General features: G+C 52.1%; 1 protein-coding gene across 1 annotated transcript in view; it reads left to right on the forward strand.

Moving 5' to 3' along the window:
- LOC144785719 (ceramide kinase-like) overlaps positions 1 to 22,235 on the forward strand; it is a 73,129-nt gene extending 50,894 nt beyond the window's left edge. The window contains exons 10-13 of the mRNA XM_078664504.1: positions 10,690 to 10,778; positions 11,839 to 12,038; positions 13,485 to 13,675; positions 19,333 to 22,235. Of these exons, the coding sequence (XP_078520630.1) occupies positions 10,690 to 10,778; positions 11,839 to 12,038; positions 13,485 to 13,675; positions 19,333 to 19,408 (556 nt within the window). The 3' untranslated portion in view covers positions 19,409 to 22,235. The remainder of the gene's footprint in view (positions 1 to 10,689; positions 10,779 to 11,838; positions 12,039 to 13,484; positions 13,676 to 19,332) is intronic.
- The last annotated feature ends 986 nt before the right edge of the window (positions 22,236 to 23,221 follow it).

Raw genomic sequence — 23,221 nt, forward strand, 5'->3', positions numbered from 1 at the left:
AACTCTTCCGACACTCCTCACAGCAGGGCAATCCGACCCTCTACTGTTCAGAGCAAGGTAAGTACCCCACTCCTATCCAGGGTAATCCAACACACCCACCGCCCGCCATTGGGTGGAGCAGGGGTATTAACCCCTCCCACACGCAGCACAGCGGGGTAATCCAACCCGCACTTCTCCGAGTGGGGTAATTACCCCCACACAACAGCAATAGTTACAAAAGAGAACGGCAATTTACTAATTGATATGCAGAGAGAATCTTGATTTCATTAAAGACACGGAGGCTAACATTATGCATAACCCTTTATTGCTGCCTCAAAATGCAGCCCGTTAACGGTCATTAAAATATCACAAAACACATTCTTCCATTCTGAAATCTTCACGCAGAGTATATGACCCCTGGCAACAACTGCATTCCTGTTTAAGCTACGACAAAAAACTGCAAACCATCTTAAGTTTTCAATTAGCTACCTTCCAAAATCCATCTCTGCTCTTTACCCCATCTTTACATCTCGCTTCTTTTATTTTAACCTCAGTCGAGTGATCTTCTATTGCCTGCCGATGTCTGCAAAAGAAACAAAAATAGGCAAACTACTCCTCAAGGAACTGTATGACCAGCAAAAAAACAAAAACCTTCATTTAAACAAAAACAATAAACTTTTAAACTCAATCACGCATTTCCATTCTCTCATCTCACTCTTGTTCGACTTTTGTTATATACTAAATTGATAGAGGTGGGTGGGATAATGCTAGCCTCCATGTTTTAAATTAAATTAAGATTCTCTCTACAAATCAATTGGAGAATCGCGATTTAATTCTGTGAGTGGAGGCGGCCATGAAGAATGTTTAAAGCTCTCCACGGATACAACTGCTCACATGTTCCTCTGTCCCCCAATAGAACTTTGAAAAAAGCAGCTTTCGACCAGTCTTCAGCATTCAAATTTCAGTAAGATTCCCCGCTGCCCAAAAGACCTAACCAGCCACAGCACCCTAAAAGAATGTGTACCAAACTTTGATAAGTCTACGCCTGATTTTTCATTATTGTCCTAACCCACCGTGCTGTCGTAGCAGTTGATACCGCATTGTAGTAAGACTTCACATACAAAATCAACAATTGTACCTCACTATTTGGTCTAAACTCCATCCTTTCCTAGTCGTACGCTATCACACAATGAACCACACTCAACTTTGTGCAATCCTGAAACAGTGGATCCAAAATACTCTCAAACATACTCTCAATCGAAGTATCAGAATATAGACACCCTGCTCAATGATACGTTACACATCCCCAGGGTTGTAAGGTGATGCCCTCCTCAAAGAGTTGAAGCAAAATAAAGTTTCTAATTTCTGAGATATTTGTTTCAAAGAAAGATGAGCCAGGTCACAAATAAACTGAAAACTAATTTCACGTCCCTAGAAAAATCCTAGCGAGAGGTAGGCGGTCTTTTAAGACACATGCCTTTTATTGTTAGTCTACGGATCAACGCATCACTCCCTGTAGTATACTCATTTACCATATCACGCCCAGCCAACACTCCTGAGCAATAATTAATAGATCGACAGGATAAACCGGATTGAAACCGTTCAGGTACAATATTTGCCACCAGAAGTTAAAGCCTAAAAACGGAAAGGCAAGAAGTCCAGGGTAAACCCGAGGAAGTGTTGAGTAGTAAATGTGAATCCGTCCTTATCTGTAGGAGCTGCAGTGAAAGCGGATTGCAGCTGCGCGGCGGGTTTAGATGCTTTTTATGAAGATTTCCGGTTGGATCTGTGCGTTTTGTGATGTTTTGAGGGTCTTTAAAGGGCGGTGGTTGGAGCAGCCATAAAGGTTTATCCATAAAGAGGGCCTCTGGTCTTGAAATGAGAAAACATGGAACCTGTCCATGAAAATGACAAGTTAACCAAGGGACGGTGGTGGGGAGTGATCAAAAATACCAAGGAGCTCATTACACAATATCAGTCAGCGGGGAATGATCTTTGGAGTGTAGAGAACAGAGTAAACACCTGAAAGGCACAAATTAATACAAATGTCGCAACCAAAGTCAGTCCAATAATGATAGTTGGCAAATCAATGTTGCGAAGTAGATAAGAGAGTAAATCAGTAATACAGAAACTAATGCGACGAGGATGGATATGGAAGGCTGAAGGTATGAGAGAATAACAGGAGTGAAGGGTGGGAGTGTGACCGAAAGCAGCAGAAACAAACATGGGAGCAGGGAATGGAAGGCCAGAAAGATGAGTCCAAGGGGGGCACAACAAATCTAACTTGGACCCAGCAAGGAGGAAGAGGGCGTTTCCGCTTAGTCTAAAAGGTAGCCAGAGAGGAGTGGACCGTAAGCCCTGGGGGGCAAAGTTCAGATGGACTCTTAGAGAAAGATTACGCCTTTATGGATTCCTCAAGAACCTAGGACCTGCCCCCCCCACCGAGATTTAATATATAAACGCACCATGGCCACCTCCTTTGGCTCCAGAGGGCGGCCTGCCTCTCAGCGGTGTCACCACCTTCACTTGGCACGGTGCCTCTTAAAAACTCCAGGCAAAAGAAAATTGATAAAGCCAATCATTGACAATGCAAGGGATTGGATGGTAGGATTGGGGTCTCGCTCTGGGATAAACTGTTGATTTGCCCTTGTAGCTTGAACCTTTAATCAAAGATGACACCCAGTGGTTTGGCATGGTCAATGACGGCTTCTTTTCAGCCAGAGGTAGAACAGGAGTCAGTCCAGGACTGATCGACTCGAGTGTGAAGACGAGATCAGCTCAATTCAGAGATTGCGTTTTGTTAGAAATGGGATTTCTGGTTGGCTAAGGCTTGCGCCAAAGCCAGGCAGAAACCACCATTCCTAAGGTAGGGTAAGGAAGTCACCCGCCAAGATAACCCCTGCTCACCCTCTAGGTAACGCGGCGCGAGCAGCAAGGCTAAACTCGGAGGCGATGTGTAAAGCATTTGCGCACGCACCCACCAGCAACAACATCCAAGGCCCCCCACAAAAGGAACTCCACACCAGGTGTATGTAAAAATAGCCTTTGTATTGAAAAACACATTAGATAGGAACACATACTTTACAATGTGCCAGAGGCACGGGCCGAATTTACAGGGGGATTATGTACAGGACAGGGCCACATGGACCACTGTCGGGAATAAGCACTTGGTAAGGAAATAGCACTTTTAGAACATAGAACTTAGAAGTTTCACACATGATGCGTAGGACATTCAGAGGTGTAAGGAACAAGGCACATGATGCATCAACAACACATTCAGAGGTGCAGCACAAGAGAACACATGATGTATAAACTACACATTCAGAGGTGTAAGGAACAAGGCACATAATGTATCAACAACACATTCAGAGGTGCAGCAAAGAGCACTTTGCAGAAATCAAATTAACATGAACTTACATCAAAGTCCAGGGCCCAGGTTGTGCCACTGCGCCAAGACCTATACGTGGCAGCTGCCCACAAAGTGCTGGGCAGCTGTGGGTGATGGGGCCAACGTAGGAGCCTCTCTAGGCTCAAGAACAAATATGCCAAGGGGGGAGCCTCTCCGGGCTCGAGAAACAAATATGGCCCCTTGAGCCTCTTGGGCTCTTCAGACAAAATGCCCCCCACGAGCCTTTCTGGCCTCGCCAGGAACTGTAGCCAACGTTGGAGCCTCTCAGGGCTCGTGAATAGGGTGGGGGCCTTTGCTGGAGTCCCCCCTCTGGGGACTCGATATGGCCAAAATGGGCAACGAGCCTCTCGTGGGCTCGGCAGCAATGTGGGGCCCAGGGGAGCCTCTCGGGGCTCGTGAATAATGGGGGAGGTAGGCGGAGTCCCTCTCGGGGGACTCGGTATCACTCGAGGCCTCACGGGCCTCTCAACACAACAAGGCTCGCTCTGGAGGGGAGGGGCGGGCACCGGCAATGTGCCCCGACGCCCCTCCTCCCCTGCATTACACTCACCGGGTCTGGCGGTGCTCGGCGGCGGCTCCTTCTCCTAGGCGGCGGTAGCGCTTTGCGGGGCTCTCTCACGACATGGGAGCCCCGCCTTCCCCATGCGCCCGGCCGCTTTTCACCCGGTCCCCCATCTCGGGACCGGGACTCGATGAGGAACCCTCAGGGGCTCTTTGGGCAGGAGTTTCTCTCTCTCGCCGCGATGGGGCGGGACTTCCGGTTGGGGCGGCGCTGGGATTGGCCGGCTGCCCAACCGCTTCCGGGTCGCAGGCAGCGCGGCAGCCCGGCGGGGACTGAACAAACTCCTGGGCTGCGGCGGTGAATTGAAGGCACACGAGGGGTGGACTCCCTCTCTAATTTAAATATGACGCGAGGTGGGCACTCGCTCGGATGCAAATGCCGGGTGGGCTCCGGCTGCGAACAAAACGGCGCTCCCAGCACTAGGACAGACAGAAAGCGCTCCCAGCGCTATAAGTGAAAAATAGAGCGCTCCCAGCGCTCCAAACAGGATAAAGTGCTCCCAAGCGCTAGGAAAGAAATACAGCGCTCCCAGGCGCTAGGAAGGCACAGAAAGCAACAAAGTCCTTCAGCAATCCAGCATCTCAGCAGTCCAGGGGCTGGGCAGGGCTCAGGGAGGCAAGCCTTCCCCTGAGCCCAAGCAACAGCACGCCCCTGGCAAGATTCAAGTTGGGAACAAGAACCTTTTCCAAGAGGTCACAGCCTCTTTTTATACAGACAAATCCTTTGTCTTTGGGCAGGGTGGGGGCAGAACCAGTCGCAGCTGGTCTGTGAGCACTGCTGATGGGCTCAACCACCCTCTCTATTCACTGGCAGGGCTAGGGTCGTTAGACGCACCACAGGGGGGCGGAGCCAGCATTGTGTGGGGAAAACCCAGCCTCATTCAGGACACAGGTACACTCCTCCCCAGCCATCACTCATGCTAATCTCCCACTCACCACCGGACAGACCCATCCAGACTTCCTGGAGCCTGGCATGCCAGCCAGCTCCAGCCAATCACGCTCCAGCACCCTCACTGCACACACACAGCCATGTCTAGAAGTGGCACTTCCCCACTAGACACATACAAGCCGCACATACCGTTGCGCAGCATTCACTCTCACGAGTTCGCACATACCAGACTCGAGCCTGTACACCCCACGCATCAGGAACTACCAGGGACCCATACATTCCCCATGCATTCCTATGGGAGGGCAGGCCAATCTCACACACACACTCAGAGAGCGCACACACTTTACACTGCGCCACAGTGTCAAAGTGCGCAAAGACCAGAAATCACTATACTTCAAGGCAAAAAGTTCAGGTGTGAACCTGCCAGAAGGCCCAAGTCCAACACATTTCAGATGACAGGCGGTCATCCAATCCTGAACCGTTTGCAATGTGTGGCAGGGAGGAGAACAGGTATTTCTAAAATAGACTTTGTTATCGTCCATGTAAGAAATGGGGTAACCAAATCTCCAGGGGGGTAGCACGGAACCAAGCGGGCAGGCCAAACTACGGAGGACATGTGAAGCACTCACGCAGTACCCACAGACGACACACCAGGCACACCACAAAAGAGGCAGGACACCAGCTTGCGTTGGAAAATTAGTAAGTAGTTTAGTATATCTCCAACCTGCAAGGCAAAAATGCATAAACAGTGGTATCACAACACGGCGCCAACTGGCACCAGAGCCAAGTATATCAGGGGGGATTATTTACATGGGAAGTAAGGGCTGAGTCCGTAAGTCCATGGCTAAAATAAAGAAGGTGATTAAATTGTCATTAAACCTGGGGTCACAATGGTGGGGCCAACTCAGGTTCTCATCCTTAGCAGTAGACTAACTACAAAGTACAACTTTAGCATAAGGACACCCCATGCAGTATAACTCCAACCCGACCCCGGTAAAGAAAAACTTCATGACATCACAGCAAATCCCAACAGACAGGAACACCTGTAATACAGCAGCATGGCTTGCTCTTTAACATAGGATATCACCAGGGGCCTGGTATGACACGTCAGGCCAGCACAGGGGCAGGACACCTGTAGTAAAAGGGCACATCAGGGTTTTACTCCACCCTCAACCTGTGGCCATGAAACATCAGGCGGAGCTTGTGATGCTTGAACTCTTCCAGGGGCATCAATAACAATAGCAACCGGCAACACCACGTTAGGCCAGGAAGATAACCATTTCATCAGGTAAGTAGGCACCTTGCATTCAACAAAACCATAGGTATGCACACTAGGCATCAAAGGTAACCTGGGGAACATGACTCCTTAGCCCCCAACCTGCAACACAAACATCAGGCAGTACATTGGCATCAATAACATATGAACCAGGCCTGTATCACATTTTCCATGGGCACCATCCGGCCCCTACATTAGGTGCAAAACCAGGGGGGGGGGCATAGGCATCCCCACCCTGCACTAGGAGTATCTACAGGCCTCTAATGGACTCCCTAGGGCACTCCACACTGGCATGAAGGGCAAGATCCACAGTACCTAACAGGCGCCCTTAATGCCCCACCATCGCAGTTCCACCTTCGGAGTCCCTGTATCCTGGGACTCTACTTTCAAGAATTAAGGGCCCACAGAGTTCCGGTGGGGGGGGGGGCGAGCGAGCACCGACCCTCTGCCCCGTTGCCCTTTCCACCCTCCCCACAGTCTAACGTCGCCCACACTCACCAGGCTTCGGCTGTTTTGGCAGGTTTCTCCTTGGAGGTGGGGGCAGGCAGCTTCTCAAGCCCCAGCGCTTGGAGGCTCAATGCTTCTTGCAGTCCCAGGCAGTATAGCGCTTGACAGGGGCACAACAGGCAGAAACTCTCCCCGCCCGCAGCTCCTTGAGGGCACAATCTTCCTCACACAGCGCTGTAGGATCATGCAACACAGCGCTTAGCAGGTACAGTGCTCCCAGATTATAGCGCTTAGCAGGCAATCAGCAGAGCAGTCTTGGTCACAGCGCTCTGGGGACACAAGCAGTCTCCTGCAGGCCAGCGCTTTCAAGGGCACAGCAGGCTGCAACAGTCCTGGGCAAGGTTAGTGCTTTGCAGGCACACAGCGCTTCTTCTAGGCACAGCGCTTTAGCACACAGCGCTTCCCCTAGGTACACTTCCAGGCGCACAGCGAAAGGGGGGCGGACAGTCCAAGCAGCAAGCCCCAGGGTAACTCTTCTCACCTCCTGGGGGGTCCTAGGTGCTCCTTCCCTTCCAGGCGCTTCTTTGCGCAGCGCTTGCGTAGCGATGGGTCCCGGCAGCTCCAAGGACCTAGGGGAGCCCTCCTTCCTCAGGGGCCCGGGGGACAGAGCATTAGGCACTACTGGGCCAGGTCAGCAGGTAGTGGGGGCGTCATCAAAGCAGGGTGGTAGGCTTTCACCATCCCCACTGCAGGGTGGCCCTCCTCCCACACAGCAGCCTGAACTCCTGAAGTGGGGCTCCACTAGCCCTGGGGACAGTAGGGGGGTTCTGGATGGTTGCAGGGTCCAGCACACAGGCCCAAGTGGCGGTGTCCCCTGACAGCAGGTCCCCTCACATTCCTGTCCCAGCTCTGTCTCTGCTCATCACACCTCTACTGCTCTCCCTATACCAGAACGCCTGGAAGCTTCTAGAAGATCCCTCCAAATGCTGGGATTTCTGGGTACCAGACAACTAGACCGCTAACCCACCTCGAACAGGCTTACTAGTTCTAACTTGCTCAGAGGGAGGAGTAGAGCACCCTGGGTGCCAGGCTTTCCCTCCAAATGCAGGGGTGGCTGGGTACCTAACAACTAGACTGCTAACCTCCTGCAGTCAGGTGGCACAACGCACAGCCATGGCATCCATTTTAAATGCAAAACACAAATGCAGCATTTCACCAGGGTACATGTTTACAATGGGGGGGAAATAAATGTACACACCATTGCATTGCATTTAACATTAACATGGTGTCTCACACCACACATGGCCTATACAGGTTTATTACCATGGGGGAGACATTTCAAATTAGGGGGTCAAAAAGCGAAAAAGTTTGGGGGAAAACAGCCAAGTCCAACAGTCCACCTTTTGGGAGAGGATAATGAATCCTCGAGTTCTTGCAGCGGATTCCAGGGATTCAACATAAAGAGGAGGGCGATCATTGAATCTCGAAGGATCCCTTGCGTCAGCATAGCTGAACTGAAGAAGCAGTTGTCCATTTAATCTGACGCAGCCGGATCGAAGACACAAATCAAACCGCGTGAGAACGACACCATCCCCATCCATACATTCTTTGAGAATCCCAGTGAGCAGGGAGTGATTCGATGTGTCGAATCCAGCAGAACAAGTCCTCATGAATCGCCAGGATCCAGAATGCGAAGTGTGCCGTCAGCTACCTGGAGTGAAGCGGCTTTCAATGCTGGATCTCTCCGAAGCCCGACTGAAACAGATCACAAACACTGTTGAGATGTGCTCTGAAAACTGTGCTGCATCACAACTTTCAATCACTTTAGCAAGAAAGGGGACCGAATAAAGAAATCATTTAGGCATTTTGGAGACAGTCGGGAACACTCCTCTCCCAGAGGGGGAGAGTCACTGATCTGGTCGAATAAAGAAAAAGCTGGTAAGACCGATCTTGACCTGCATTCCCCAGAATGGAGTCAGTCAAACAATTTTAGGGTTTCACCTATTAACGGGTGTAAAAGATTAAATGCGGGGATTAGATCAAAATGGATCTTGGATTTACAAGTAAGATTGAAATTCCGCTATGGGTCTGGAAGAGGGGGCAAGGATTGTTGAATACATTGTTGGTTCTTGGCAAAATCTTCATCGAGGGACCGGCCCTCAGCGGTGTCCTCGGTTCCACGGTGAGCCCCAGCTGCAGTCACTGCACCGCGCTGTCCATGAACATCTGTACGAGTGGGGATGGTAGAGACCGAACAGTGAGCGATGGCCAAGACTCCTATCGAACTTCACCGTATTGTTGGAGTTGGGGAACTGGCCAGACCCCCCTGCCCCCCGTCTGCTGACTGCGCTTGGTCAGGAGGAAGGAGATCCTACCAGGGCGACATCCATGGGCAGCGGGGCACTCTGCAACGGCTCTTCTGCAGACGCAGGAAGAAGCCATCATCACATGGCGCCTTCTGGTCCGACAACAGGAAGTGCTGCACGCTGCGCGAACGGGGGCTGCATGCCCTGTGGACTGGGATTCATGATGACGTGAGATGTCAAGCAAGCACTGGCAAAGCCAATGGGTTTTGCCTTCGCGACATATTGGCACACTTTTTTAAAATTATTTTTTTAGCTATGCTGTACAGCGTCCCTGTTCCTTTAAAGTCTGGCTGGAGAGAAAAAAAAAAGTGCTAATTTGGCTGTGTCATTTTGCATGCATGGTGTATGCTTCATCAACCATGAACGTGCCAACAAAATGACAAGGGCGCCATTTTTGACTTTTTATTTACTGATCTAAAATGGATCAGTAAACAAGGAATCAGTGAAGCAAAGGTGCTTTCTTTTTTCCCCAGACGTTTGTGGGAGAAGTAATGGAGGCGGTGCTGATCCAAGATTGGATGAACTGCAACCACCTCAAACTCAATCCGGACAAGACGGAGCTTGTCTTGACCGGAGGTGGTTGCAGTCCCTGGTCCTCTTCCCATTGGCCTTCTTCACTTGGTGTCCCCCCGCTCCCTGTCCCCAAAGTCAAAACTCTTGGTATTTTCCTAAACTCCTCACTTTCTGTTCACTCCCAGGTTAATTTGGTTGTTTCTTCCTGTTTTTTTCCCCTTAGAACCATTAGGAAGATCTCTCGCTTCTTCTCTCTGCCTGCCCTAAAGATCATAGTGATGGCTATAGTGCTCTCGCGCCTTGATTACGGCAACATCATCTACAACGGCGCCCCAGCCTATGCCATCCACCGTTTGCAGCTAGTGCAGAACCAGGCTGCCCGCCTGATTCACGGCCTGCCTAAATTCCATCGAGTTACCCCTCTACTGCAGGCCCAGCACTGGCTGCCGGTGAAAGAGCGAGCCCTGTTTAAACTTGGCTGTACCACCTTTCAGGCCAAAATGGGCACTGCCCCGGAGTTCATCTGCTCCGCCATCACTTCCTATACGCCGGGAAGAGAGCTTCGATCCACCCATCTGTCCCTGTTAACTACCCCTCGTTTCAGAAAGAAAAAGGCGGGCGGAACAAAATTTGCAGTTCTTGCCCCTGTATTCTGGAACTCCCTCCCTACGAAACTCCGCATGACGCCCTCCTATACCGAGTTTCGGAAAGGTCTCAAAACTCTGCTCTTCTCCCAAGCCTATAATGTCTAGACTCCCCTTGCTCCCGTTAGCCTCCTTGCAACCCAACAGCGCCAAGAAACCGCACGGTATAAGCGCGCTATAAAAATGTTTTTAAATTCAATTCAAATTCAACTAGTGGTGGGGGGGGGAGCAGCACGGAACCTTAGGTGCTGGCTCGTCATCAAGGGAAAAAACGCAGCATTTCAAGGCAGGGTTTTGACTTTGCCAAGCTCTATATGAGAGATATGCATGCACTGTAAGAATGTCTAGCTACAAGAGTAAATACAAATAACTCTTTATATGGCACTTACCATAAAGTAACTACCCAAAGAACCCTAGTCGTCCTGCTCCCCTCACCGGCCTCCCTGCCTCCTCCTGTGGTCACACCCACTCACTAGCCACGGTCCATTCACAGGTGGACGGATGACCGCACCTGGCCTTCGGTAGCACACCTGGGGCTGAGATGTTAATATGTTTGTGGCCGCTCCATCCCTTCGCTCTCTGACCCGCGGCCTCTTCTGTTCCAGGTGCCTCGTCTGTTCCGAGTCCTCAGGACGACTCAAGGAAGACGGCGATAAGGCGGAGGCTGGCCAGACCCAGCAGCTCCAGAATCCAGGTAAGACCCCCCCCCCTCATGCCTCGCCTAGAGATCTCCGAAGCACCCCAAACTCTGGGCACCGCTGGACGCCGATGCTCTCAAAGCGTCCACCGATGCTTCCACCTGTACCAGGCTCTAAACCGAGGGCCTTATTTGTGAGCTTGTGATGCAGCTCAGCGAGTCACCCTGCTGCACTGCTTGACAGGGAGAAGGCAGGAATCCGCCATATTTAAGTCAATACAGTGGATTTCTGTCCTTTCCCGTGCGCTGGTGCCGTTTCTGCAGCCTGGCGCCAATCCAGGCACCCTGGCACCAAGGCGTCTGTGTTACATGCAGGATTGTTTTTGTGCAGGAACGGGCATCTTAAGGGACAAAAACAATCCTGGGAGGCGTATACAGCAGACAAGAAAGAGGAAGACACAAGGATAAATAGAGATATTTCTCCACGTTTTGCCTCTCCTGCAAAGGTGTACATTCTAGGCGCATCCCTAGGTTTACAAGTTCTTTTTAAATCTGGGGCTGCGACAAAATCCATGGGCGTTGTGTGGGAACACACGCGCAATGCCCAAGGAACACCTACCCAGGGCAGAATGATGCAGCGCAGCCATTTGCGTTGCGTTGCGTTGCGTTACTCCAGTTATTTGAAGCCCCTCAAAGCCACGCCAAGTGGCTTTCCGTGGCTTCAAAAATCTGTCTTTGAGATTTGCGTCATGCATGTACTCTGTTGCATGCTGGAAACATGATGCAACCCTCTCATACATGAGGCCCCAGTTTGCTATATCTCCAGTGAGGTGCTGATGTCGTCCACTTCGTCTCCCACGGTCACGTTCCTGCCCTGGGCATGGGCTTCTGAGGGCACCGTGTGCTCGCTTGTGTCCCTCAGTTGGTTCTTTGTCCTGGACACCGGCACCTGAGGGGGGTGCAGGGTGTATTTGTCCTTCCGTGGGCCGTTTATCCTGGTCCTGAGGCATCAGATGGTCCCGCCCTGCTCTCCCACTCCTCTCTCACAGCCTTGCAGGTTCCCTCTACCCTGGAGGTGGCTGGTTACTTATATCTTGAATCATTTCTTCTTCCGCAGACAGCAACTGGCAGAGCGCTGAAGGCCCCTTCATTGCCATCAACCTGACCGCCATCTCCAGCGCTTGTCCAAAGAGCCCGGACGGACTGTCGCCCACGGCCCACCTTGCTGATGGCTCTGCCGACCTCATCCTAGTCAAGCAATGCTCCATGTTCCAGTTCCTACGGCACCTGAGCCGGCACACCAACCAGAAGGACCAGGTAGGTGGAGCGGGGCGAGTCTCATGGCAGCCAGGAGGGAGGAAGGTGGGGTGATCCATGTCCGGGAGCAGGATCTGGAGCGATCCATTGGGTGTAACTGAGGTAGAAACACTGATGTGACCCGTGCTTTCTATCAGCGCAGTCCCCGGGGCGATCCATTGGGTATGACAGAGGTAGAAACACTCATGCGACCCGTGCTTTCCATCAGAGCCGTCCCTGGGGCATTCCATGAGACCTCTGAGGGGTGGACCTGGAGCGATCCATTGGGTATGAGAGAGGTAGAAGCACTGATGTGACCCGTGCTCTCCATCAGCGCAGTCCCTGGGGCGTTCCATGAGACCTCTGAGGGGTGGAGGACCCGGGGCGATCCATTGGGTGTGACTGAGGTAGAAACACTGATGTGACCCATGCTCTCCATCAGCGCAGTCCCTGGGATGTTCCATGAGACCTCTGAGGGGTGGAGGACCCGGGGCGATCCATTGGGTGTGACTGAGGTAGAAACACTGATGTGACCCATGCTCTCCATCAGCGCAGTCCCTGGGATGTTCCATGAGACCTCTGAGGGGTGGAGGACCTGGAGCGATCCATTGCGTGTAACTAAGGTGGATACCCTGATGTGACCCGTGCTTTCCATCAGCGCCGTCCCTGGGGCAAACCATGAGGCTTCTGAGGGGTGGACCTGGAGCGATCCATTGGGTATGACAGAGGTAGAAACACTGATGTGACCCGTGCTCTCCATCAGCGCAGTCCCTGGGGCAAACCATGAGGCTTCTGAGGGGTGGAGGACCCGGGGCGATCCATTGGGCATGACAGAGGTAGAAACACTGATGTGACGCATGCTTTCCATCAGCGCAGTCCCCGGGACGTTCCATGAGACCTCTGAGGGAAGGACCTGGAGCAATCCATTGGGTATGACAGGGGTAGAAACACTGATGTGACCCATGCTTTCCATCAGCGCAGTCCCTGGGGTGTTCCATGAGGCTTCTGAAGGGTGGACCTGGAGCGATCCATTGGGTGTAACTGAGGTAGAAACACTGATGTGACCCGTGCTCTCCATCAGCGCAGTCCCTGGGGCAAACCATGAGGCTTCAGAGGGGTGGAGGACCCGGGGCGATCCATTGGGTGTGGCTGAGGAGCAGGGGGGATTCAGAGAGTGTGTCAGGAGGAAGGTACCTTGAGGAGCCATGTTGCAGGTGGAGGAGAGCTTTGGGTGATCTAGAGGGCATATGAAGGTGCTGGACCTGGGCTCATCTTTGGGGTACATCAAAAGCGAGGAACCAGAGCTAGTGGTCCCAGTTCTTTGGAGACCTGATCAGAAGACCTCAGCCGTCTGTAGGAAGGCCATGAGGATCTCAGCGCTCTCCAGTGAGAGGTGTGATCTGAGGCTCTCCGCTGTATCTTGGAAGGCTCTGAACTGACAGCAGCTCCTCTCTTTTCTCACTACAGTTTGACCTGCCCTTCGTGAATGTGTATCGGGTGAGGGCCCTGCGATTCACACCCAGGAGGGAGCAGAGCGACGCTGAGGGTGCGGGTGCCAGTAAAAAGAGTTTCTTTGGGAGTCTCTGTGAGGCTCCCCCCTCCCAGAGCTGCTGGAACTGCGACGGGGAAGTGCTGCCCTATGCGGACGTTAGCGTAAGGTGAGTGATAACCGGGCCACACCATTCTCCAACCATTGCACCCCGCGGCAGACCCTCAAAAAGCTCTTGTACACCTCCCAAGGCAGAGGCATGCCCACAGAGAGGTCCCTGAAGCCACTCCGACACCTCCTGAGGCAGAGACATGCCCACAGACAGGTCCCGGAAGCCACTCTGACACCTCCCAAGGCAGAGACATGCCCACAGAGAGGTCCCGGAAGCCACTCTGACACCTCCTGAGGCAGAGACATGCCCACAGACAGGTCCCTGAAGCCACTCTGACACCTCCAGAGGCAGAGACATGACCACAGACAGGTCCCGGAAGCCACTCTGACACCTCCTGAGGCAGAGACATGCCCACAGACAGGTCCCGGAAGCCACTCTGACACCTCCAGAGGCAGAGACATGCCCACAGACAGGTCCCGGAAGCCACTCTGACACCTCCTGAGGCAGAGACATGCCCACAGACAGGTCCCGGAAGCCACTCTGACACCTCCCAAGGCAGAGGCATGCCCACAGAGAGGTCCCGGAAGCCACTCTGACACCTCCTGAGGCAGAGACATGCCCACAGACAGGTCCCGGAAGCCACTCTGACACCTCCCAAGGCAGAGGCATGCCCACAGAGAGGTCCCGGAAGCCACTCTGACACCTCCTGAGGCAGAGACATGCCCACAGACAGGTCCCTGAAGCCACTCTGACACCTCCAGAGGCAGAGACATGACCACAGACAGGTCCCGGAAGCCACTCTGACACCTCCTGAGGCAGAGACATGCCCACAGACAGGTCCCGGAAGCCACTCTGACACCTCCAGAGGCAGAGACATGCCCACAGACAGGTCCCGGAAGCCACTCTGACACCTCCTGAGGCAGAGACATGCCCACAGACAGGTCCCGGAAGCCACTCTGACACCTCCCAAGGCAGAGGCATGCCACAGACAGGTCCCTGAAGCCACTCTGACACCTCCCAAGGCAGAGACATGCCCACAGACAGGTCCGGGAAGCCTCTCTGACACCTCCCAAGGCAGAGCCATGCCCACAGACAGGTCCTACGGTTGAGGCATTCCCACTCAGGTCCTGGAAGACCACTCTACCACATTCTGAGGCAGAGAGACGCCCACTGACAAGTTCTGAAAAAGACGCTTAACACTTCATGACAGGTCCAGGATGACCACACTAAAACCACCTGAGGCAGAGACTCGGCCACAGACCGGTCCTGAAAGACCACTTGACACATTGAACATCTCCTGAGGCATGGGCATGCCCACCAACAGGTCCTGGAAGACCACCTGAGAACCTTAGGAGGAATAGACACTCCCACTCATAGGTCCTTGTAGGCCAGTCTAACAAACCCAGGGCAGAGTCCTGCCCAGTGACATGTCCTGAAAAACCACTCTAACATTTCCAGAGGGAGAGACACGCCCACTAACAGGTCCTGGAAAACTACTGTAACAGCGCCTGTGGCAGGCACATGTCCCCAACCGAGTGACCGGTCTGAGACAAAGGCACATCCGATGCCTGATTGTGTGACAATTTACAACAAGGGGTGGTGATGGACAGAGTCTCTGAATTAAGCAGAGTACTCTCACCCAGTCAAGAGATCAGGGCTAGATCCAACACCGTTTTTTAGCTCATTGCACCATCCCAGTTTCAGAACCTGGCTGTATGCAAATTAGTCTGTTCCTGTCCCAGTGCATGATGGGAACAGGGCAAACCAAACTACAAAGCCAATTCTTACACTGGAAAGGAAACAAGCTACCGGGGACCGGTTTCTGGCATTTCAGCCTCTTCGGCCCGGCTTGCTTGAATCCTGATGGTGCAGTGAGCAAGGGACTCATGTCTGAGCATACCCTTCCACGCTTAGGGTGGACAAAATAATTTACAACAAGGGGTGGTGATGGACAGAGTCTCTGAATTAAGCAGAAAACTCTCACCCAGTCAAGAGATCAGGGCTAGATCCAACACCGTTTTTTAGCTCACTGCATCATCCCAGTTTCAGAACCTGGCTGTATGCAAATTAGTCTGTTCCTGTCCCAGTGCATGATGGGAACAGGGCAGACCAGACTACAAAAGCCAATTCTTACACTGGGAAGGAAACAAGCTTCCGGGGACCGGTTTCTGCCATTTCAGGCGTCTTCGGCCCGGCTTGCTTGAATCCTGATGGTGCAATGAGCAAGGGACTCACATCTGAGTATACCCTTCCACGCTAGTTTGGTTTGCCCTGTTCCCATCATGCACTGGGACAGGAACAGACTAATTTGCATACAGCCAGGTTCTGAAACTGGGATGATGCAGTGAGCTAAAAAACGGTGTTGGATCTAGCCCTGATCTCTTGACTGGGTGAGAGTTTTCTGCTTAATTCAGAGACTCTGTCCATCACCACCCCTTGTTGTAAATTATTTTGTCCACCCTAAGCGTGGAAGGGTATGCTCAGACATGAGTCCCTTGCTCACTGCACCATCAGGATTCAAGCAAGCCGGGCCGAAGAGGCTGAAATGCCAGAAACCGGTCCCCGGTAGCTTGTTTCCTTTCCAGTGTAAGAATTGGCTTTGTAGTTTGGTTTGCCCTGTTCCCATCATGCACTGGGACAGGAACAGACTAATTTGCATACAGCCAGGTTTGAAACTGGGATGATGCAGTGAGCTAAAAAACGGTGTTGGATCTAGCCCTGATCTCTTGACTGGGTGAGAGTTTTCTGCTTAATTCAGAGACTCTGTCCATCACCACCCCTTGTTGTAAATTATTTTGTCCACCCTAAGCGTGGAAGGGTATGCTCAGACATGAGTCCCTTGCTCACTGCACCATCAGGATTCAAGCAAGCCGGGCCGAAGAGGCTGAAATGCCAGAAACCGGTCCCCGGTAGCTTGTTTCCTTTCCAGTGTAAGAATTGGCTTTGTAGTTTGGTTTGCCCTGTTCCCATCATGCACTGGGACAGGAACAGACTAATTTGCATACAGCCAGGTTCTGAAACTGGGATGATGCAGTGAGCTAAAAAACGGTGTTGGATCTAGCCCTGATCTCTTGACTGGGTGAGAGTTTTCTGCTTAATTCAGAGACTCTGTCCATCACCACCCCTTGTTGTAAATTATTTTGTCCACCCTAAGCGTGGAAGGGTATGCTCAGACATGAGTCCCTTGCTCACTGCACCATCAGGATTCAAGCAAGCCGGGCCGAAGAGGCTGAAATGCCAGAAACCGGTCCCCGGTAGCTTGTTTCCTTTCCAGTGTAAGAATTGGCTTTGTAGTTTGGTTTGCCCTGTTCCCATCATGCACTGGGACAGGAACAGACTAATTTGCATACAGCCAGGTTCTGAAACTGGGATGATGCAGTGAGCTAAAAAACGGTGTTGGATCTAGCCCTGATCTCTTGACTGGGTGAGAGTTTTCTGCTTAATTCAGAGACTCTGTCCATCACCACCCCTTGTTGTAAATTATTTTGTCCACCCTAAGCGTGGAAGGGTATGCTCAGACATGAGTCCCTTGCTCACTGCACCATCAGGATTCAAGCAAGCCGGGCCGAAGAGGCTGAAATGCCAGAAACCGGTCCCCGGTAGCTTGTTTCCTTTCCAGTGTAAGAATTGGCTTTGTAGTTTGGTTTGCCCTGTTCCCATCATGCACTGGGACAGGAACAGACTAATTTGCATACAGCCAGGTTCTGAAACTGGGATGATGCAGTGAGCTAAAAAACGGTGTTGGATCTAGCCCTGATCTCTTGACTGGGTGAGAGTTTTCTGCTTAATTCAGAGACTCTGTCCATCACCACCCCTTGTTGTAAATGATTGTGTGACAGGCCCTGGAAGACCCCTCCAGTGGTAGGGAAACCCCCCGAGACGTGCACCGATGGCGCCACAAGCAGGCACATGCCCAGAATGTAATAGTTTCTTCAAGACCACTCCTGGATTCCCTTAGGCAGAGATGACCACACACTCCAAGCACAGACCTGCCTAGAATCCATATGCCTCTCCCTTGATGAGAGCTCTGGAACCCTCTGCGGCAGAGACAGCCGAGCCTGACCAGGTGCCCAGGCCCTTGAAAACTAATCCACAACCACCGAGAGATATCCAGGAATGAGGTGTAAGTGCGCTCTACTCACCACCACACATCTGGACAGTCCCGTCCTGCAGGTTCACTTCCTCCAGACTCCTAAACCATTGTCAGGGCTCCCGGCACTTATGATTTCGACTGTACAGCGAATGAAGAAGGTGGCCCAAGGGTATCTGCTGGGTGTGTGGGTGGGCGTGGCCCAGGATGAGGCTGGCTTAAAGCAGTACAAAACTCAACAGATGTCTCAGGCTTCCAGCTGTTCCAAAAATGATCAGAGCCAGGTCACCAGTACCCAAGACCGTGGGAGTTTCAAATGTACTATGGGGCCACCACGGTCATCTTGAAATGACCGTCTAGAACACAGAGGTATTGTTGCGGGATTCCACACATGCACAGAACTATGCGCAGGAAAATGGGACCTCGATGTATAGGGGCTAAGCCTTCCCACCACCTAAGTGCCCACAAACCCAGGACCAACTAGCTATAGTGTCTCACCCGCTCACCTACACACTCATGAAGAAGCAAATGATTAGACACCCCAGAACACAACACTCCCCTATCTGTCAGGAATTGCGGTAACAAGACCAACCTTTTCCCTCGCTCTTTCGTACATGTCCACAGTAAGAACTGACCAAAACACGAATATTGTTTAAAATGTTTCTTTAACTATTGTGCTCCAAAACGCAGTATACGAGTCACAACCATGCATAAAACGAATACAGTTAGCATTGCAGCAAGATGTCATCATATAAAGACAGTGGATAAAGGACTATAAGGCCTAACCACCCTGCCCTTGGTAAGAAGTATTATTATTAAATAATAGAAGATCTCTGGGCTTTGTCCGCAGACCCCATACCTTAGTCCCTAGATGGAATATCTACATCCTAGGAACCGCAGACTCTACTCCATGGAAAGCTCCCTCTCCAAGTGTGTGTTACCTAAACATGCATCACCATAATATCAACGTATGAGTTTTCAACCGCAGCTGTGTTCGTATGTTTTGTCTAAGTGCTAGGGACTGACCAGAACAGAATAACAAGGGGCATTGTTTATTGACCTGGGTCATAGTGTTCAGACTAAACTCCAGGAACAGGCAGAGAACGAACAAAGCAGACGGTTCTCACGTGAAAGGCATTAACGGAGTCTTGCAAAAATAAAGCCATATAGTAACGTGCGCAAAAGAAGTATCATGGCTGCTGGGCTCATGCTAACTTAGCAATGTTGACAATGTACCTATCGGCCATGTGACCGTATCAGTGGCAGGGCCCAGACAATGAGACTACAGGTACAGCTTCGGTCTCCTCCAGGGTGAGGAGCAGCAGCAGAACGGTCACTCACACACTGTGTGTGCGTGAACCGAGAGAGCGGCAGCAGGGTTTAGACAAATGTCCTCACTGTGGTGAAACGGTGATCTGGAAAACCCGAGCTGGGCCGCTGCCAATGTGTGCTCTGGATTAACGGGTGTAAAACTGAGATAAGTCTTTAAAACATTTCCAGGGCGGACAAGAGAGGACCCCAAACAGGTCTTTTGAGGGGGAAAACGGAAGGTAGCAGGCGTGAAGGAGTGTCACTATACACAACATGCTTTACACATTGTCACCTTTTGTCTCCTCTCTTCCAGGGTGCACTGCCAGCTGATAAATCTCTTCGCCCGCGGGATAGAAGGAGTGCGGCGGGCCTCACTCTTCAAATACTAGCCAAGCCTCGTCGCCACATCCTTCCGACATCCTCAAACAGGCACTTCGAGCAGGTCTCGCTCACCTCAAGCCTGGTAGACGGCGGCACTTCAACAGGACCCGGGGCAACATCGGCCAACCTGGGATGGTGACGGCATCTCCGAAGAACCAGCTGATGCCAGCGAAGTGAACGGAGCTAGAGCTGGTCTCCCTCCTCCACGGAAAGAACGATCATGGCCACGTGTATGGCCCCAGTTGCGTCACGATTGCACCACGCAATGTGGTACATGCACGACCGCTCCGAAATTAGAATTATGGAGCCATGCAAGGCCACTTTGCGTAGCCCTGAGTGGCTCAATGAATCTAGAGTACAGCAACGCGAATACGACTCGTTATTTAGCATTCCATTACTTTGCAGCTTTTTACTACAAAGTTTTTACTATCAATTACCGTTGCCACGCATGTTTTTAGTTTGTATACCTTTACATTGCAAGTGTTAATGTACGCGAAGTAAATACTCGCCTAGTAATCAAAACAGACATTTACCCCCACACTGCATTAAATACTAATATACTACCCTACACATAATAAACTCTGAAACACTACACTACACTACCCTACACAAACACCACAACACTACCCTAAATCACTACTCCCTGCACAACCCTCCCCCAGCCTGCTCCCTACACTCAAACACTACCCTGCACGACCCCCAACACTACCTTAAACCCTAAAACACTACCCCCTGCACAACCCTACCCCGACCCCCAGCCCTGTCCCTACACCCAAACACTACCCTGCACGACACCCCAACACTACCCTTAACCCTAAAACACTACTCTACACAAACACAACTACACTACCCTAAAACACTATCCCAGCACGACCCTCCCTGACCCACAGTCACGTTCCTACTCCCAAACACTACCCTTCACAACCCCCAACACTACCCTGAACCCAAATACATGACACTACAAAAAAACACAACTACACTACCCTAAAACCTAAAACACTACCCCAGCACGACCCTGCCCCCACCCCTAGTCCTGTCCCTACTCGCAAACACTACCCTTCACAACCCAACACTACCCTAAACACACTAGTCTACACTACCCCAACACTACCCTAAACCCTAAAACACTACCCCCTGCACAACCCTACCCCCAGTCCCTACTCCCAAACACTACCCTGCACAAACCCCCGACACTACCCTAAACCCAAATACACTATTCTACACTACACAAACACAACTGCACTACCCTAAAACCTAAAACACTACTCCAGCACGTCCTGCCCCTACTCCCAAACACTACCCTTCACGACCCAACACTACCCTAAACCTAGATACACTATTCTACTCTACACTACACAAACACAACTGCACTACCCTAAAACCTAAAAAAAAACCTACCCCCTGCACGACCCTCCCCCTAGGACAACGCTCCTGGCTTACCTCTCCTGACGTCCTCCTCGTACGCGAGGAAACCTATGCTTGACTCCGTTGCCCAGCTCCCATTGAAGCCCGTGGTGAGGCTACAAAGCGCCTCTTTCACTAGTGGCCTCTCTTCTGGTGGTTGGCACTTCACGTGCACTAGCACACAGCAAGGGATGGCAGTACTGAAGTGGTGAAATGTGCCAAGCTCTCTGAGGCTCTGTTATTCTGTGCTCCATCCTCTCTTGCACCAGCAGTTAGAGAAATGGGGGCTGCGGCAACACTACTGCCGCTCCCCGTCACCTCCCCCTGCCTGGGACGCTGCTCGCGAGGCGCACCTTCAGCGTCGCTTCCTGGGAGGAGTAAAGTTGTCTGCAGTCATCGTGCACCTTCCTGTGTCAACGCCGCGTCCCGATCTGCTATTGTTCACCCATTACGCCGCATGGGTAATTACAACACATGCGATGTAACAACTTGCGTAGTAAAGGCTACGCGTTGTTACATCGCATGCGTAGTAATGTTTGCGAAGTAATGGTATGCGGAGTAAAGCCTCCGTACCAATGGGTAAATACCCAGCAACGCAGCACAAATCACTGCGTTGCCTTACTCTGCACTAGGGAGGCGTTCCATGGGCGCTGCGTGCGTGTTTCCACGCAACTCCCACGGTTTTTGACCCACTTCTAGATTTACCAGAACCAGTAAACCGGCCAAAACGCAAAAAAGATGCGCCTTCCCAGGTCAGGCGTAACCAACAGAAATCTCTTTATTTCTCCTAATTTCTTCCTCTTTTTCTGCAGCACACCTGGATGGAGGAATGTGCCTCCCAGGGTTGTTTTTGTGCAGGAAGTTACTCGTTCCTGCATGCCTCTCGGGCACCCTTGCACCGTGATACAAGGGCGCCTGCATTGGTGCGAGGCAGACAGAATGGTGCCAGCGCGGGTGAAAAGGCTGGAGTGCAGCGTATTCATTTAAATACAGCGCATTCCTGCCCCGTCATGCAGCGCAGCGCATTGACGCTGCGCTGCGCGACGGTTCTCGTGAACGTGCCCCTCAGTCTGTGGATTCTGGGAGTCCGGCCTGTGCCCGGTTAGATGATGGTGTCAGGTTCTGTTACAAGTAAAACCCGGTAGGACCTTGGATTGGATTCTTCTGGGATTAGATGTTGGTGTTAGTCGGTTGTGGGAACACCGTGGTCACCCATGTATTGTTATTTATTAGCGTAGCCCCTCCCCCGATCTCCACGTAGACTGAACCCCGGGTCAGCTGGTCTGCCCAGAAGCACAGGGCAGCACGGTGGAGGGTCACTGCCAAGGAGAGCCCTGGGCAGAGGGTGGAAGACGTCTCTTGTCTGCGGTCTCACCGCTGACCACACCGGGCCACCTCCAGAGCCAAGCAGCAATAAAGAGATGCTCCCAAGATGCAGTCTGTGCCTTCTTTCCATGTGTGTGTGTTTTGTGACTCTGTCTACACTCAACTCACCCTACACATCATGCCTACACGCGTGCACAAACTGGTTGCGGGGACCCATGCGGCTGCAGTCACTGGAGAGTGTTGTGAGGGCCCTGGTCAGGGGTCCCCAGCAGGGCCGAGCTCTACCTGTGGGGAGCAGCAGAGACTGGGGTTCAGTTTGATGGGACGGCAGAGCGAAGGGCTGTATGTGGACTGAGCCAAGAAGACAACGCCAGGTCCTTGTATCGCAGGGTCTGCGGCAAGGAGAGGGGTCCACTCACACCACCAGCCAGCAGAGAGCACACTGTGGGCCAGTGGAAGAGAGGGGACCTCACAGGTGGGGTCCACTCACACCCCTTGTAATACCACCAGAGAGCACACTGTGGACCAGTGAAAGAGGGGACATCACAGGTGGGGTCCACTCACACCCCTGTAATACCACCAGAGAGCACACTGTGGGCCAGTGGAAGAGAGGGGACACCACAGGTGGGGTCCACTCACACCCCTTGTAATACCACCAGAGAGCACACTGTGGACCAGTGAAAGAGGGGACATCACAGGTGGGGTCCACTCACACCCCTGTAATACCAGCAGAGAGCACACCGTGGACCAGTGAAAGAGGGGACATCACAGGTGGGGTCCACTCACACCCCTTGTAATACCACCAGAGAGCACACCGTGGACCAGTGAAAGAGAGGGGACATCACAGGTGGGGTCCACTCACACCCCTGTAATACCAGCAGAGAGCACACTGTGGGCCAGTGGAAGAGAGGGGACATCACAGGTGGGGTCCACTCACACCCCTGTAATACCACCAGAGAGCACACTGTGGGTCAGTGAAAGAGAGAGGACATCACAGGTGGGGTCCACTCACACCCCTGTAATACCACCAGAGAGCACACTGTGGGCCAGTGAAAGAGAGGGGACACCACAGGTGGGGTCCACTCACACCC

The sequence above is a fragment of the Lissotriton helveticus genome, chromosome 10, assembly GCF_964261635.1.
Source record: "Lissotriton helveticus chromosome 10, aLisHel1.1, whole genome shotgun sequence".
Taxonomy (NCBI): Eukaryota; Metazoa; Chordata; class Amphibia; order Caudata; family Salamandridae; genus Lissotriton; species Lissotriton helveticus.